A 17,572-nucleotide genomic window follows, 5' to 3' on the forward strand; every position below is an offset into this window, starting at 1 on the left:
GGCTAGCGATGTAAAGCATTGCATTAACCACTTCTGTGATTACTCAGTTTTACTCAAACTCCGCACAAATTCGGTATATACTCCCATAACCCAGCACACGATCTCTTCTCATTGCTACCATCAGGTAGGAGGTACATTAGCCTGAAGACACTTATTCAATGTTTTAGGAACAGCTTCTTCACCTCTGGCATCAGATTTCAGAATGGACAGTGAACCCACGAACACTATCATTGTTTCCTTTGCTCTCTTTTTACAGTACTTATTTTAATTTTAATATATGTATCTTATTGCAATTTATAGTTTTTTAATGTATTGTAGTGTGGCAGGATGAGATACGTCTCTACCAAAGGAGGTGTAAGGTGCTCCTTCCTTGTGATAGCCTGCAGGTCACCCTTGGGCAAGGTGTAGCACCTGCTTAGCCCCCGATCAAGGTTATATGAAGCCATGGGAGCAGCTGGTGGATATCACAAGTCCTGGTAATGTGACCATTGACGCCAGGCAGATGATCCCTGAAGAGTATTGTTAACGGCTGGGATCACCCGTCCTGTAAAGACACTGCCCAGAAGAAGGCAATGGCAAACCACTTCTGCAGAAAAAATTGCCAGGAACAATCATCGTCATGGAAAGACCATGATCGTCCTTGTCGTTCGACATGGCTTATAATGAACGAACCAATGTATTGTTCTGCATCTCTGCTGCAAAACAAATTTCACAACCGGCTGTGTGCCAGTTGATTCTGATATCAGCGCCATCCAAAGTCTGGCCTGTGATAATTTACAGAGCCAAACAACAGTGGGAGCTCAGTTGTAACAACGCAGTGTTCTGACATGAACAAGGTCACTGCGGAGACAGTGAAGCTGGAAGATATAGAAATGTTTTATTCAGCAAAAATGAGCAACACGGATCATAGAGACACTCTTGGGAAAAGAGGCCTGCTTGACTCAATATTACGTTATTTTATATAGTGAAGATCAAAGGTAACAGCAGGACAATTCTATAGTTACAATGTATCTACAACATCTCCTTTGAACTACCTATAAGCTTTCAAACATCTCCTCCTTCGCCACCCAAAATTAATGTTAATCCTCACTGACCCCGGGCCACATTCATGCACATACAGGTTTCTGTGGTCAAATGCAGGCCATTGTTCAGAGCTGCTGTTTAAATTCAAGCTACAATCCATGTTCAGTTCTGGGGACTGGCTGCTGTTAAAGTTAGTTATTTGCAAAATTTCATAATTCCAGAATATGCCCAAACAGTAGGATTGCGGAGATGAAGATGGTTGTGTGATGCAGTTGCAGTTCCAAGTCTCAGCCCCGTTGTCTAAACCCAACTCAGCAAAGGACTGAGGTGGTTCACCCCCATCTATGGTATGACGAAGTCAGCCTGCTCAGTCTTACTTAACGTAAAGAGCAGGGGAAGAAAAATCCGAAAGCCTCTTCCAGTCAAAGCAGAGTAATATTGGCAGAGGGTGGAACGGTAGCGTAGTGATTAGCACAATGCTTTACAGTACTGGCGACCCAGGTTCAATTCCCGCCCCTGCCTGTTAGGAGTTTGTACATTCTCCCCAGGTGCTCCTGTTTCTTCCCACAATCCAAATGTGTACCAGTTGGTAGGTTAATCGGTCATTGTAAATTGTCCCGTGATTAGGCTGGGGTTAAATCGGGGGTTGCTGGGCAGTGTGGCTGGAAGGGTCTATTCTGTGCTGTACCTCATTAAATAAATAAATAGAATTGTGATGAAACAACACACATAAAACGCTGGAAGAACTCAGCGAGTCAGGCAGCATCTAGAGACAACTAAACAGTTAATATTTCGTGCCGAGACCCTTCATCAGGACTGGAAAGGAAGAAGTCAGAATAAAGTGGGGAGAATAGAACCCTGTTGTAACTCGCAGTTGCAGAGAAAGTTGGGGGTGGGGGTAGGGAAGATGAAAAAGAAAGTGGGCTATAATAGGTCAGTGACCAGGAGGGATTGAATAAGATTGGCCAAGATAGTGAATAACACTTTGGGTGTAGGTTACAAATGAATAAAACCTGAAATTGGAATAGTACTGGACATTGGAAATATGAAACACAAGACTGGAACACAAGCTAGGACAACACTTTTCAAACTGCTAAATTCAATGTCGAGCCACCCAGGATGTTGTCTGGCTAAGCAGGTGCTCTGCCTCAAATGTACATCGAGTTTTGTTGGACCTCTGTTGGAAATTCAAGATACAGAGGTCAGAGTGGAAGCGTCACGTACCCCGTGACGGGGATAAAGAAACCAGCAGAAATAGAAACCACTTTGGAGTCTCGTATTGCTACAAACTACTAATATTTATTAGTAACTACGCAATACAGTAATATCAATGTAAATAAATCACACGGGTTAGCGATGATTATATATATAAGTACGTAAATCAGTAAGTGTGGAAATATATGTATGAAAACCAAGCTTCCTTAAGTCTAGGGGTAAAAAGATACAGTCTTAAGATGTTGAGTAAAGTTCAGTTCAGTTCAGTTCGTGGTATTTAGTTGAGTAGTGATGGAGAGAGAGAGAGAGAGAGAGAGAGAGAGAGTGAGTGGAGTCTTCAGGTGAGCTGATGCCGTCGATCTTCTCGTCGTTGTCCGAAATGCTTCACAAGTCACCGACTGTGACTTTAACCAGGGGGACCGGTTTTCCTGCGGTGGAGCTATCACCCCGGCAAGGGTGGACACATAGACAACTCCCCACCAGTCAACCCCTTCTTTACCGCTGGATTAGCAATTTGGATTGATCCGCCTGATCGATCCTCCAAAACCCACTTTCTCTGTGGGCACAACAGTGCTCATTCAGTGTCCAGATCATGTGTCTGAGGTCTGTATCATCTGACCTCCTATTTATTTCACCAGGCTGAGCATCACCTGTCATTCAAAGAGTCTCTCCTTCCTTTGTCTGCAAAGAAATGCAAGCAGGCAACAAGTCCTTGAAAGTAACATCAAGAATGTCCTGTCGGTCACCATAGCAACTTTCGAGCTGCTCGGTGCTGTCTCCAAACCCAACTCAGTAGAAATCCAAAGTTACTTCCAATGCCTTAGAGTGACAGTCCAACCGTTAATCTTCGTATCTCTCTCTCTTTTCAAAAGCAACATATCGGTGGTAAATAACTTTCTCTCTGTCTCTCTTCAAACAGTTAATAGGGGCACTCCTGGATCCCCTCACAGGAGTGAGACAAAGAATTGGACGAACAACTGAATGCAGGCAAGGTCCTCTGAAATGACCTAACAAGCCTCTCAAAGACAACTAAGACCAGTACGTGGTAGCCAGGGAAGGATTAAATAGAACCTGAAGAATCCAAGTACAGATCCTTCCTGGTTTATGGCAGAGTTCCATTCCCGGTGGAGACACAAGAGACTGCAGAGGCTGTAATCTGGAACAATGGACAATCTGTTGAAGGAACTCAGCAGGTCGAGAAGCATCTGCAGGGGGAAAAGAACTGCCAATATTTTGGTTTGAAACCCTGCATTGGAGCTGAGAGCAGAGAGAAGAGACATCCAGTATAAGGAGGTGATGGGGATGAGCAGAGAAGTATCTAAGGTGAATCCTGTCTTGCTCTTGTGAATTGTCCATAACCTAAAAAGTTCATGTCAGGTATGTGACCATAAGCAGTGCTCCCATGTGGAAGAAGATGCCTGCAGACTTGCGGCAGTCGGCAAATTCATAGCACCAGTCCCCCAAACATTTGCTCGTATCTATGGGCTGTACACCAGCCAGGTGTTCGTAAACTGGAGGGGACCTGGATTAACACGCGCAAAATGGAACCGAGCAATTCAGACAGCATCTATGGATGGGAATAAACAGTCGATCTTTCAGGCTGAGTCCCCTCATCAGGAGCAGAAGCCAAAATAAGAACGTGAGGAGAGTGAGGAGCTGTAAAAGCTGGCAGGTAAAAGGTGAACCAGGTGAGGAGGAAGGTGCATAAGGGAGGGGGTGAATGATGCGAGAAGTTGGGAGCTGATAGAAAAGGTAAAGGGCTGGAGAAGAAGTAATCTGTTAGGAGAGGATAGTGGACGATGGGAGAAAGGGGAGGAGGAGGGGAACCAGAGGGTGGGTGATTGGCAAGTGAGAAGGGGAGAGGGTAACTAGAATAGGGAATGGAAAAAGAGAGGAGGAGGAGGGAGAAATTAACAATAGTTGAAGAAATCGATGTTCATGTCACTGGAGGCTACCCAGACAGAATATGAGATGTTGCTCCCCGAACTTGATTTTGGCCTCATCATGGTAGCAAAGGATGGGCTATGGACTGACATGTCAGATTGGGAAGTCCAATTGGGGAAATGGATAGCCACCAAGTGATCCTGACTTTTGTGGCAGACAGAGTGAAGGTACTTGACAAACTATTATCCCAGTCAATACAACTCATGATTTCTTGAAGGAGAGATTAACAGCCTGAGAACTTCCACAAGGTGCCTGTTGTGGCACATGGAATAGAATTTCACCTTCCCCATTTATACCAATTCCAATTACATATTTACAGATATAACAAAATGAAGGCCCTTCTGTAAATTTCCAGAAGCACATAAACATGACTGTTTGTAATTACTAATTAAGTTTAATTATCTACCCAGATCAAAGAGTAATCAGCTCCTCCTGCCACATCCTCAAAGGACTGGAGCACATTTGTCAACATTTGAGATGCTGGGATCTGGAATTAGCCAGTAATTGCAATGAGACTGATCTCTCAGTAAAGTCAACTCAGTATTAAATCCAGGAAGGGTATTCTGGTCTGTGGAAGCTCGGATTTCTTCCAAAATTGGCAGCTGATATCAATATGTTGCATGCAGTACTGAGATCAAAGATTGAAGATCGAAGAATGAAAGTTGATCGAAAGTCCAGGTGTTGAGGCCCAATGGCTGAAGTTGCAAGTCTGTGAACCTGCGCCTTCATGAAGTCAGAGGGTCAATCTCTGCGAGTCAGTGAGCCCACTGGAGCAGTCTGTCCAGGGGTTGGAGGACTGTCTGTGAGTGCGACTGGGTGGGTGGGAGGGAAGAAAGGGGCTTCTTTTGCTGTTGTTGTTCTGCTGAACTTGGTGGGCACTCTACGGTGGCACTGGAATGTCTGGTGACACTTGCGGGCTACATCTTTGGGTGGGTTGGTTGTTCATGCAAACGATGCATTTCACTATGTTTCAATGTACATGTGATAAATAAATCTGAATCTGAGAGTAAGTGCAAAGATGGATCGTCCAGGTTGCCAGGATTGGAGACCACGTCTTATAGGATAGGTTGAGCGAGCTAGGGATTTCCTCTTTGGAGCAAACAAGGATGAGAGGATACTCAATAGAGGTGTACAAGATCATAAGAGCCATAGATCGAGTGGACAGAGACTTTTCCCAGGTCTAAATGGCTAATATGAAGGAGGCATCATTTTACGGTGATTGTACAAAAGTATAGGTGAAGGGAGATGTCAAAGGCAGGTTTTATTTTACAGAGAGTGGTGGGTGCACTGAACACCTTGCTGGGGTGGTGGTAAAGGCAGGTACATTCAGAGAAATTAAGAGACTCTTAGATAGGCACATGGATGTTAGAAAACTACTTTATACTTTATTGTCATCAAACGATTGGTACTAGAATGTACAATCATCACAGTGATATTTGATTCTGTGCTTCACACTCCCTGGATTACAAATATTAAATATTAAAAACAGTTTAAATTAGTAAATATTAAAAATTTAAATTATAAATCATAAATAGAAAATAGAAAAATGGGAAGTAAGGTAGTGCAAAAAAAAACCCGAGAGGCAGGTCCAGATATTTGGAGGGTACGGCCCAGATCCATTCAGCAGTCTTATCACAGTTGGAAAGAAGCTGTTCCCAAATCTGGCCGTACAAGTCTTCAAGCTCCTGAACCTTCTCCCGGAGGGAAGAGGAACGAAAAGTCTGTTGGCTGGGTGGGTCGTGTCCTTGATTATCCTGGCAGCACTGCTCGGACAGTGTGCAGTGTAAAGTGAGTCCACGGACGGAAGATTGGTTTGTGTGATGTGCTGCATGGACGGCTATGCAGCAGGGGAGGGTTAGATCAATCTTAGATGTAGGTTAAAAGATTGGCATAACATTGTGGGCTGAGGGGCTTGTACTTTGCTGTAATGTTCTATGAACTTCAGTCATATCACTCCTCATGAAACTTTGCAATAGTAATACAAAACACACACAGCAGATAGAATGAAATTAGATTTATTAAGGTGTTAATTAAACTACAGAGGCATATTAATTCAGTAATCAATGAGATAATTTGTTTCTGTACAAAATAATACTGTGGACCTGTACTGGCCTAACTTTGAGAGGTAACTCCAGGGAAGCCTTGACAACTTGATGTCACACAGGGCATTAGCACAACTCTCACACTGATTCCGTTATCGAGTAACTAGATGCTATGCGCATCGGGCAAATCACGCCACCACCCAAATAAATCTATCACTGATATCAGTTAAAGTAAACAGCACCTAAAAAGAACCTTTTGCAATTGTAAGATATCCCAAAGTATGTGCTGTACTTTTATAATGCAGGAAACACACAGGCGGTCGAGTAAAAGAAATTATTTCAATACCTAATCCGTTTTGGTTCTATGAATAAAAGAAATAGAATTGTTTGGGGACCTGTGCTTGAAAGGTTGTGCATTTATCTGAGAGGCCAGACACATTTATCTGAAGCCTTCAGCATGTTCCTTTTGTTGAAAAGCAGCACTTGTGCAATGCCCACTGGCTTGGGTCCAGGGTTAGCAAGCCAATCTGAATTTGTAAAGGGACAAAATTGTGCTTTTAAGCTCAAGACTGTAAGCACACACCTGAACTTTTTCATAAACACCCTGGTCACCGATTCCGATGTTCAGAATTAAAGTGGAATCCAGGAAACAGGGGTGAAAGGCCAGTATTCAGACCACTGTAGTATGTGTTTTTAACGTCTATGTGGCTCTGCTCATGGCCACTCTCACTGTTCACCGACAGGTGGTTCGACACTGGTTAAAGAACAACTCACACAACATCCGGAGAACTCAGAAAGTCAGACAGCATCTATGGAGGGAATAAATAGTCAACATTTCGGGCCGAGAATCTTCAACAAGTCCTGTCCCGAAACATCGACTGTTCATTCGGCTCCATAGCTGCTGCCTGACTTGCTGAGTTCCTCCAGCACACTGTGTGTGCCACTCTGGATTTCCAGCATCTCTTGTGCTTGTGTTCAGATTAAAGGATGCTGGAAGGACAAAAGTGAGACTTGGTTCTGTGTCTAACAGGGAAAGCCATGCAACTCACTGTCAAACAGTGTACAGTTGCTGGCTTTGTAATAATAGGACAGACGAGTAAGTCACTGATTTTGAGGAGGGCCTCAGAATCTATCTTTCCCCCTTGGATAAAGGGAACCTTAGACCAAAGGGTTCCATCATGGACATCAGACTCCCCACACTGAGGAAACCTACAATAAGTGATGCCTCAAGAAAGCAGCATCCATCATTAAAGACCTTCACCGCTCAGGACGTGCTATCTTCTCATAACTACCATCAGGTAGGAGTTACTGGAGCCTGAAGACCCCCATTCGACATTTTAGGAACAGCTCCTTCCCCACAGCCATCTGGTTGGACCATGGCCCCACGAACAGTAACACACTTCTTTGCTCTATTTTTGCACCTATTTCTTTATAGATAGATTTCTCAGACTAATTTTTACGGTATTGCACTGAACTGCTGCCGCAAAACAAATTTCATAACATGTCAGTGATAATAAACCTGATTCTTATTCCGATTCTGATATTGCTTTGTTAATGGCATAAAACATGAATTTTCTTTTAAATAGACATGCAAACAGACACTAGAAGGAACCTTCCCAAGGTCATTGAAGTTAATGGAAACCAGATCTGAATTTCCCTATAGAAGAGGAAAACATCAGCTCCAGAACAAGTTGGAAATAGCCCTAGGAATTCACTGCAGTTTAGGAGGTGGCCGTAAATAACTGCTAAACCAAGTGACTTATTTTATTTCTCCGAGACACAAACAATTCTGCAGATGCTGGAAATCCAGAGCAATACAGACAAAATAGTGGAAGTACTCAGCAGGTCAGGCAGCATCTATGGAGAGGAATAAGCAGTAGATGTTTCGGGTCAAGACCCTTCATCAGGACTTTATTTCTCCTTTGCTCCCGTCCATCTAGTGGTTATATTCTGAGCTTCTGTTAAACTGATCACCCAGATTTGTGCTGAATAATCATTTGGTCATTCAAGAGCCATTCACAAAATATAATTAATTTTCCACTACGTAAAGCAACCACACAGCTCCCGATATAATCACAAATTATGACCAATATTTAAAACAAAGGCACATATTAAAACATTAAAATAGTTCTGAAGTCATTCAATGAAAATTACATTCAAGTATCAGACTCAAATTACTTAATTAATGCATTTGAATACAGAAAATTAAATCTCAGAGCAGGCAGCAAATACCCAAATGCTTCACAGTCTGTGCTTCTCAAAAAAGTGCTACATTTTTATTAAATTACAAATTAATTCAGTATATTGTGACTTTGGAACTAGGAGGTATCACAAGCAAACCCAGAGACAGCAAATTCTAAAGGGTAACAGTGTCTACAACTTCACTGATTCAAGCTCTGTCCATACTTACCTCAATGCCCTCCCACTAGCCCTCCTGGATGACAGGGTGGATACGTCTCCACTAAAGGAGGTGTAAGGCGTGCCTTCCCTCCGCTAGCCTGCAGGTCACCCTTGGTCAAGGTGTAGCACCTGCTTAGCTCCCCCATCACCCCCGATCAGGGTCACGTGAAGCCACAGGAGCAGGTGGTGCATGGTCATACCAGCAGCTGGTGCATATCCCAAGTCCTGGTTATGCGGCCATTGAGGCCAGGCAGACAACCTCTGAATTGTATTGATAATGGCTGGGCTCACCTTCTTGTAAAAGACACTGCCCAGAAGGCGGCAATGGCAAACCACTTCTGCAGAAAAGTTTGCCCAGAACAACTATGGTCATTGACCATGATCGCCCACGTTATACGATGTGGCACATAATAATGATGACGACTGCCCTCTGGTCCCCATGCTTCATTCAGAGGCAATTAGGACCTTCTCAAGGGTCAGCAAGCCACATCGATGGCCCAGCTGGTAAAAGGAGCATTGTCCATAGGCAATGAGATCCATGATCTCTGGTCATGCTTTGCTGTTCAGGAGATGCTACAGTATATCTCTCAGGCTTGCTCGTGCTTCTCTGTCTTCACCATTACCTGGCCAAACAGACCAATGTGCATCAGCTCAGCAAAGAACCACTTGGTGAAAAGGTTCAGTACTTCAGTGCTGATTGACCTGTGGAGGGTGTAACAGCACTGGGGTTTTGAAAAGCCTACATGTTCAGCACTGCCATGGAAGGCATTTTGTGTTGAGACTGGATAGTTTCTGTCTTAACCCACCCTCCTTTTCCTGTTGTAATATCCTTCTCAATCTCCTCTTACAAACACAAGAGATTCTGCAAGCGCTGGAAATCCAGAGTAACACACACAAAATGCTTGAGGAATTCAGGAGGTCAGGCAGTATCTACCGAAAAGAATAACAGCTGACGTTTTGGGTCCAGACCCTTCACAGGACTGATAGGTCTTGGCCCAAAATGTCGACTGTTTATTCATTTCCATAGATGCTGCCTGACCTGCTGAGTTCCTCCAGCATTTTGTGTGTGTTAAATGGCAGTGTCATTGGGCAGTAGTTAACAGGCACTTATGGCACGTATTCACAGGCATATGAGCATGCAAGTCGAAGCCACATGCCAACGCTTCTCAGTTTGGAAAAAAAAACACAGGGCTTCCTTTCTCAACTGCTCAGAGGCAAAACTGGAATTGCAATTTCTTATCATGATCCACAGGCAACAGCTCAGTGCTATTCGACACAGAGTCAACCTAACCAATCTTCCCACTAAAGTGTCCACTGCCTGGACTCCAGTTACCCACACTGCCAACTAGACCCAATGCAGATTAAGCTTCATGTAGATTAATAATCATCAGAAGTTATGTTTAGTCACCATGAAATCCACAGTCCAGGCTCCCACTTCGCACACAAAGGCTAGCAGCGTGGATATGCAACGGACATTCACAGTCCAGTTTTCCACTCCTCACTCGAAGGCAGGAGGTATGAGGGTCGGTCAGTCAGTGCACCCAGACTTCAAGCCTAGAATTCAGGGTCCCATCATCAACTAGCGCCAGAGTCCATACCGAAGATTGAAGCCCGAAAGTTGATCAATAGTCTGGCAGTCCAATCCCGTTAGCAGAAGGCTGGAGATTGAAGGCCTGCCTGGGGTTGGAGGACAATCCGTGTGTTCGGGCAGGTGGGAGGGAGGAACAGGGCTTGTTCTTCTATTGTTGTTTTGTAGTTTGCTGTGTTCTGTCAAGTATTGTGGGCATCCTATGTTAGCCGGAATATGTGGAGAAACTTGTGGGCTGACCCTGGCACACCCAAGGTTACGCAGGTTGCTAAGTTTATCTTTCATGTACATGTGATAAATAATAAACAATTTAGTTAATCAACATGAAATTCTAGCAATAACCCAGTACTATTTAAAACCTTTGCTGCTCCAAATCTGGAACACAGAAACAGCAGAACTGACCCTAATGCAAGGTACAGTTAAAAATCAATAAAAATATACAAGTGTGGGTTTGCAAAAGGATAGAAATGCAGGCTCCTGTTAAGGCCAGGCCATGGTGTTGTTCCTGAGAGACAGAGGGCTGATCAGTTCAGTTCCAGACAGATGAAGGACGACTTAGTGCAGATTTCTAAGCTCTAGGTGGGCAGTCTTTCATTGATTCATCATGGTTATTATTCTATAGATTTATTGAGGATGTCCACAAAAAAATTACCTCAGAGTTGTACATGGTGACATACATGTACCTCGATAATAAATTTATTTTGAACTGAAACGGTAGTACAGCAGCCAGGGGGTAATGCTCACTTAGTAAGATGAAGCACATCTCTCTTCTCAAACCCAACAGTGTAGCTGTGAAACATTCCTCAGAGTGTAAATCTGTAAGTTCTCCGAGAAGTCTAAAATCCACAGTACGTTCAAGGGTGATCGTGTTGAAGGAAACCCTGGTCAACATACTGCTAAAATCATATTCAATATTATTTAGTTCATGATTGGCAATGGACAACCTTTCCCTTATAGTATGCATTTTTCATAGTGTTTGCTAAAACAGGTTTATGTTTTTCTGGGAGAAGGCTGAATAATGGCAGTAGGTATCAGTGCAAATAAAGTCTTGGGAAATGAAATTGTAACCAAGAACTACTTTTTCACCTGCCTGATAGATCATACTAGCCCCCGTATGTGTATCATGTTGTTTGGAAGTTATGGCTCAAATACAGCTAGATGCCAAGGCTTTAGGTGGAACCCAGTCACCTGCTGAACGTTGTTAAGGCAAATGTATGAGTTTTATATATAAAGTACATTCCTTGAGAAAATTTATAAAATTTTGATTTGGGAAGTATCAGATGATAGAATGCTATTCCTGGTTCAGCTTGTTGAAGATTGGTTACACCTCTCCAGTCCTGCTTCACAACTTCCAACAATTCTTGCCCCCTTTCACATACCGGGTGCCAACCAGTCCAGAAACTTCATGGCCAGCTCAAAACCGAGGAAACAGGCCTGAAAGTAAAGCATAACAAACAGACAGAGTCAACGTTGCATGTTTGGACATCTCGTTTTAGTTTCAGAAAAACACAAAGAGATTCTGCAGATGCTGGAAATCCAGAGTAACCCACACAGAATGCTGGAGGAACACAGCAGGTCAGGCAGCATCTATGGAGAGGAATGTTTCAGGCTGGAAAGGAAGGGGCAAGAAGCCACAATAAGAAGGCGGGGGGAAGGGAAGGAGCACAAGCTGGCAGGTGACAGATGAGCAGGAAGGTGGGTGGGTGGGTGGGGGAGGAGGAATGGTGAGAAGCTGGCGGAAGAGGTAAAGGGCTGAAGAAGGAATCTGATGGAGAGGAGAGTGGACCATGGAAGAAAGGGAAGGAGGAGGGTCACCAGAGGGAGGTGACAGGCAGGTGAGAAGAGAAGAGGTAGGATGGGAGCCAGAATGGAGAAATGGGAAAAGGGAGAAGCCGGAGGGGGTGAGAAATTATTGGAAGTTTGTGAAATCAACGTTCATGCTGTTGGGTTGAAGGCTACTCAGACGAGGTCGCTCCTACTATCTGAGAGTGGTCTCATCGTGGAGGTAGAGGAGGCCACAGACTGACATGTCAAAGTGGGAATGGGAAGTGGAATTGAAATGGTTAGTCACTGGGAAATCTAGCCTGCTCTGGACAGAGCACAGGGGCTCGACAAAGTGGTCTCCCAATCTCTGCTGGGTCTCATCGATGCAGAGGAGTCCGCATTCGATTGCTTACATACCAGAAAACTATTTGGTTGGTTCACACTAATGAGAACAACTATCTTTTTTACAAGGGGGCATCATGGTGGCATAGTAGTTAGCGTAATGCAACAGTGACTGGGTTTTAAGTCCCACTGACGTCCATAAGAGCTTGTACGTTCTCTCTGTGACCACACGAGTTTCCTCTCAGTGCTCCGGTTTCTCCCACATTTCAAAACGTACAGGTTAGTAGGTTAATTGGTTACATGGGTGTAACTGGGCTGTGCAGGCTTGTTAGGTTATTACTGCTCTGCACCTCTAAATAAATATATAAAATCTGGTTGGTAATGGGTCTCAGGAGAGTGAATTTGTTGAATGCCTAAGAGACGGTTTTTTAGAGCAGCCTGTTGTTGAGCCTACTAGGGGATCAGCTATACTGGATTGGTGTTATGCAATGAACCGGAGGGGATTAGGGAGCTTAAGGTAAGAGAGCCCTTAGGAGCCAGTGATCACAACATGATTGAGTTCAACTTGAAATTTGATGAGGAAAAAGTAAAGTCTGATGTAGCAGTACTTCAGTGGAGTAAAGGAAATTACAGTGGTATGATAGAGGAGTTGGCCAAAGTAAATTGGAAGGAGCTGCTGGCAGGGATGTCAGCAGAGCAGCAACAGCGTGAGTTTCTGGGAAAACTGAGGAAGGTGCAGGACAGGTGTATTCCAAAAATGAAGAAATACTCAAATGGCAAAATAGTACAATCGTGGTTGACAAGGGAAGTCAAATCTGATGTAAAAACAGAGAGGGCATACTACAAAGCAAAAATTATTGGGAACAAAGGGGATTGGGAAGCTTTTAAAAACCTACAGAGAGCAACTAAAAGATGAAATATGAAAGCAAGTTAGCAAACAATATCAAAGTGGATAGTAAAGCCTTTTTCAAACATGTAAACAATAAAAGAGAGACGAGAGTGGATATAGAACCACTCAAAAATGAGGCTAGACAAATAGTAACAAGGGACAAGGAGATGGCAGATGAACTAAACGAGTATTTTGCAACAGTTTTCACAGTGGAAGACACCAGCAGTGAGTGCAGTTACTATTACAAGGGAGAAGGTGCTCAAAAAGCTGGAAGAGGTAGTGTTAGAGATTGTGGAGGCATTAGCAATGATCTTTCAAAAATCATTGGACTCTGAAATGGTGCCAGAGGATGGGAAAATTGCAAATGTCACTCCACTTTTTAAGAAAGGAGAAAGGCAGCAGAAAGGAAATTATAGAACAGTTAGCCTGAACTCAGTGGTTGGGAAGACGTTGGAGTCAATTGTTAAGGATGAGGTGATGGAGTACTTGGTGACACAGGACAAGATAGGACAAAGTCAGCATGGTTTCCATAAGGGAAAATCTTGCCTGACAAACTTGTTGGAATTCTTTGAAGAGATTACAAGTAGGAAAGATAAAGGGAATGCAGTGAATGTTGTACATTTGGACTTTCAGAAGGCCTTTGACAAGGTGCCACACATGAGGCTGCTTACCAAGATAAGAGCCCATGCTGTTAGAGGAAAGTTTCTCGCATGGTTAGAGCATTGGCTGATTGATAGGAGGTAGTGAGTGGGAATAAAAGGTTGGTTGCCAGTGACTAGTGGTGTTCTGCAGGGGTCGGTGTTGGGATCGCTTCTTTTTATGCTGCATATCAGTGATTTAGATGATGGAATAGATGGCTTTGTTGCCAAGTTTGCAGATGATACAAAGATTGGTGGAGGGACAGGTAGTGTTGAGGAAACAGGTAGGCTGCAGAAGGACTTAGACAGATTAGAAGAATGGGCAAGAAAGTGGTAAATGAAATACAATGTTGGAAAACGCATGGTCTTGCACTTCAGTAGTAGAAATAAATGTGCAGACTATTTTCTAAATAGGGAGAAAATCCAAAAATCTGAGGTGCAGAGGGACTTGGGAGTCCTTGTGTAGAACAGCCTAAAGGTTAACTTGCACATTGAGTCGGTGGTGAGGAAGGCAAATGCAATGTTAGCATTAATTTCAAGAGGTCTAGAATACAAGAGCAAGGATGTGATGCTGAGGCTTTATAAGGCACTGGTGAGGCCTCACCTTCAGTATTGTGAACAGTGTTGGGCTCTCATCTTAGAAAAGATGTGCTAGCATTGGAGAGGGTCCAGAGGAGGTTCACAAGGATGATTCTGGGAATGAAAGGGTTATCATATGAGGAGTGTTTGATGGCTCTGGGTCTGTACTCACTGGAATTTAGAACATGAAGGTGGGGATCTCATTGAACCCTTTCGAATATTGAAAGGCCTAGATATAGTAGATGTGCAAAGGATGTGTCCCATGGTGGGGGAGTCTAGGACAAGAGGCACAGCCTCAGGATAGAGCAGCATCCACTTAAAACAGAGATGTGGAGAAATTTCTTTAGCCAGAAGGTGGTGAATTTGTGGAATTTGTTACCACAGGCAGCTGTGGAGGCCAGGTCGTTGGGTGTATTTAAGACAGAAATTGATAGGTTCTTGATTGGACTTGGCATCAAAGGTTACTGAGAGAAAGCTGGGGAATGGGGTTGAGGAGGGAAGAAAAGGATCAGCCATGACTGAATGGGCCAAAAGGCCTAATTCTGCTCCTATGTCTTATGGTCTTATAAAATTGAAGGACAGGGCCTTGATAAGTAGGAAGAAGAGGTCTTGAACTATTTAGAACAATCAAATCTGCACATCACCTCCAATAAATCACATCCAATAAACCGTATCACTCAGCTTCATATGCCTGGCTGCCTAGAACAGTGGTCTCCAACCACCGGGCTGCAAAGCATGTGCTACCGGGCCGCGAGGAAACGATATGAGTCAGCTGCGCCTTTCCTCATTCCCTGTCATGCACTGTTGAACTTGAACATAGGGTTGCCAACTGTCTTGTATTTGCCAGGCCATCCCGTATATTGGGCTAAATTGGTTTCTCCCATATGGGACCACCCTTGTCCCGTATTTCCCCCATTAGGAAAGCAGAACGTTCCTATGAAACCTTTCGTGTCGAAATGGCGTAAAGCGAAGAAGCAATTACCATTAATTTATATGGGAAAATTTTTTGAGCGTTCCCAGACCCAAAAAATAACCTACCAAATTATACCAAATAACACATAAAACTGTAAATAACACTAATATATAGTAAAAGCAGGAATGATATGATAAATACACAGCCTGTATAAAGTAGAAATAAAGTAGAAATAATGTATGTACAGTATAGTCGGGAAGATGAAGCCAAAACCGATTTGTGGGGGAAAAAAATCAGCACGTACGCACATGCACACACAGGTGCCCGCGCAAGGCTTCATGGTCATGCTAGTCTTTCCTGGGGTAAAGTGTCCCGGGATTTGACTGCTACTTTTGTCCCTTATTTGGGAGTGAGAAAGTTGGCAACCCTAACTGTAAAAGACATGTTGAGGTGAGTTTAACCCTACTTGAACACCCCCCCCCCCCCCACTGGCTGGCCAGTCCACAATATTAAACCGGTCCGCGGTGCAAAAAAGGTTGGGGACCCCTGGCCTAGAACACTAGGTATATGGAACTATTCAATTGAATGGGGTGGCGCTGCAGCGTAACACTAATACAGTGCCAGTGATGCAGCTTCAGTTCCTGTCACTGTCTGTAAGCAGTTTGTACATCCTCCCCGTGACCGCATGGGTGTTCCAGTTTCCTCCGCATCCTAAAGACAGACAAGTTAATAGGGTAAGTTGTCACATGGGTGTAATTGGGTGGCACAGGCTCGTTGGGCCAGGGGGGCCTGTAGCCGTGCTGTATCTCTAAATACATGTAAATACATTTAAAAGCTCCCATTTGGCCCAACTGCCACAGAATCTAGGTGAAAGTGTTCGTCTTTTCCAGATTTCCCAACTCGTGGAGTGGAGAAGCCCAAATGATTTGTTTTCAAAAAAGATGATGAGAGGCATTGATCGTGTGGATAGTCAGAGGCTTTTTCCCAGGGCTGGAATGGCTAGACAAGAGGGCACCATTTTAAGGTGCTTGGAAGTAGGTACAGAGGAGATGCCAGGGGTAAGTTTTTTTTATGCAGAGAGTGGTGAGTACGTGGAATGGGCTGCCGGCGACGGTGGTGGAAACGGATACGATAGGGTCTTTTAAGAGACTTTTGGATAGATACATGGAGCTTAGGAAAATAGAGGGCTATGGGGAACCCTAGTAATTTCTAAGGTAGGGACATGTCTGGCACAACTTTGTGGGCCAAAGGGCCTGTATTATGCTGTAGGTTTTCTATGTTTCTATGTCATTCTCAATTCCCCTAGCAAATGATCACAGTTCCTGGGTGTAATTTTTGTAACTTGTTCTGCAATCACTGGGAAATAGAAGGGCTTTCAGACCACAGTCAACATTGCATTTCCTACGCTGTTAGTGCAACTGCTTCTCTCATCTCCTGTCCTTGAAAACTGGGAAATGTTTGTCCTTCGTGTCTCCTCACAAAGGTATCCAGAATGAAAATCAATTGACCTACTCTAACTGTCTGGGTTCATTCCTGATCTCTGCTGCTACGTGCATGAAACTTGCACATTCAGGATGATAAGAGGCATAGACTGAGTGGACAGCCACAGACTTTTACACAGAGCAGAAACAACTAGTACGAGAGTGCATAATTTTAAGGTGATTGGAGGAAGTATATAGGTGATATGTCAGAGGAAGATTTTTACACAGGAGGTGATGTGTAGGTGTGTGGAACAAACTGCCAGGGCTGGTGGGAGAGGCAGAACATTTAAGACTCTTAGATAGACCCATGGATGGACTAAAAATGGAGGGCTTTGTTGGAGGGCAGGGTTAGATTGATCTTAAAGGTTGGCACAACATTGTGGGCTGAGGGGCCTGTACTGTACTGTAACGTTCTATGCTTCATTCTCCCTGTGACTATGCGAGTTGTGTGGATTGTTAAATTAATTGGCCATTGTAGACTGGCCCAATAGTGTATAGTCAATGCTACATATGGGGAGAGATGAAAGGAATAGGTATGATTTGAATAAAACAGGATTAACATAGATGGCTAATAATTGCTTTGGATTTGGTAGATCTACTGTCCAATTCTATACTGTAGGCACAATCCACTGACCTGCTACTTCATAGAACCATGCTCAGAATCTATTTTTTTTAAATCCATAAAATACATCCTGTCTTTGAAAGCTTCCCTTGTTGCCTGTATCACTTCAGGAGTTGTGGGGTAGTGTCAAAG

At 43.8% G+C, this 17,572-nt stretch overlaps 1 protein-coding gene across 2 annotated transcripts in view; it reads right to left on the reverse strand.

The window, feature by feature from the left end:
• The window catches only part of prkar2aa (protein kinase, cAMP-dependent, regulatory, type II, alpha A), a 355,118-nt gene that overhangs the window by 303,635 nt on the left and 33,911 nt on the right, over positions 1-17,572 (reverse strand). Inside the window, exon 9 of one of the 2 annotated variants that reach the window (XM_072280286.1) lies at positions 6,182-11,646. The exons of the other annotated variant lie outside the window; for it this stretch is intronic. Coding sequence (XP_072136387.1) covers positions 11,584-11,646 — 63 coding nt within the window. The 3' untranslated portion in view covers positions 6,182-11,583. Of the gene's footprint in view, positions 1-6,181; positions 11,647-17,572 lie in introns of those variants that run through there. 2 annotated transcript variants of the gene reach the window in all.

The sequence above is a fragment of the Mobula birostris genome, chromosome 16 (assembly GCF_030028105.1).
Source record: "Mobula birostris isolate sMobBir1 chromosome 16, sMobBir1.hap1, whole genome shotgun sequence".
Taxonomy (NCBI): domain Eukaryota; kingdom Metazoa; phylum Chordata; class Chondrichthyes; order Myliobatiformes; family Myliobatidae; genus Mobula; species Mobula birostris.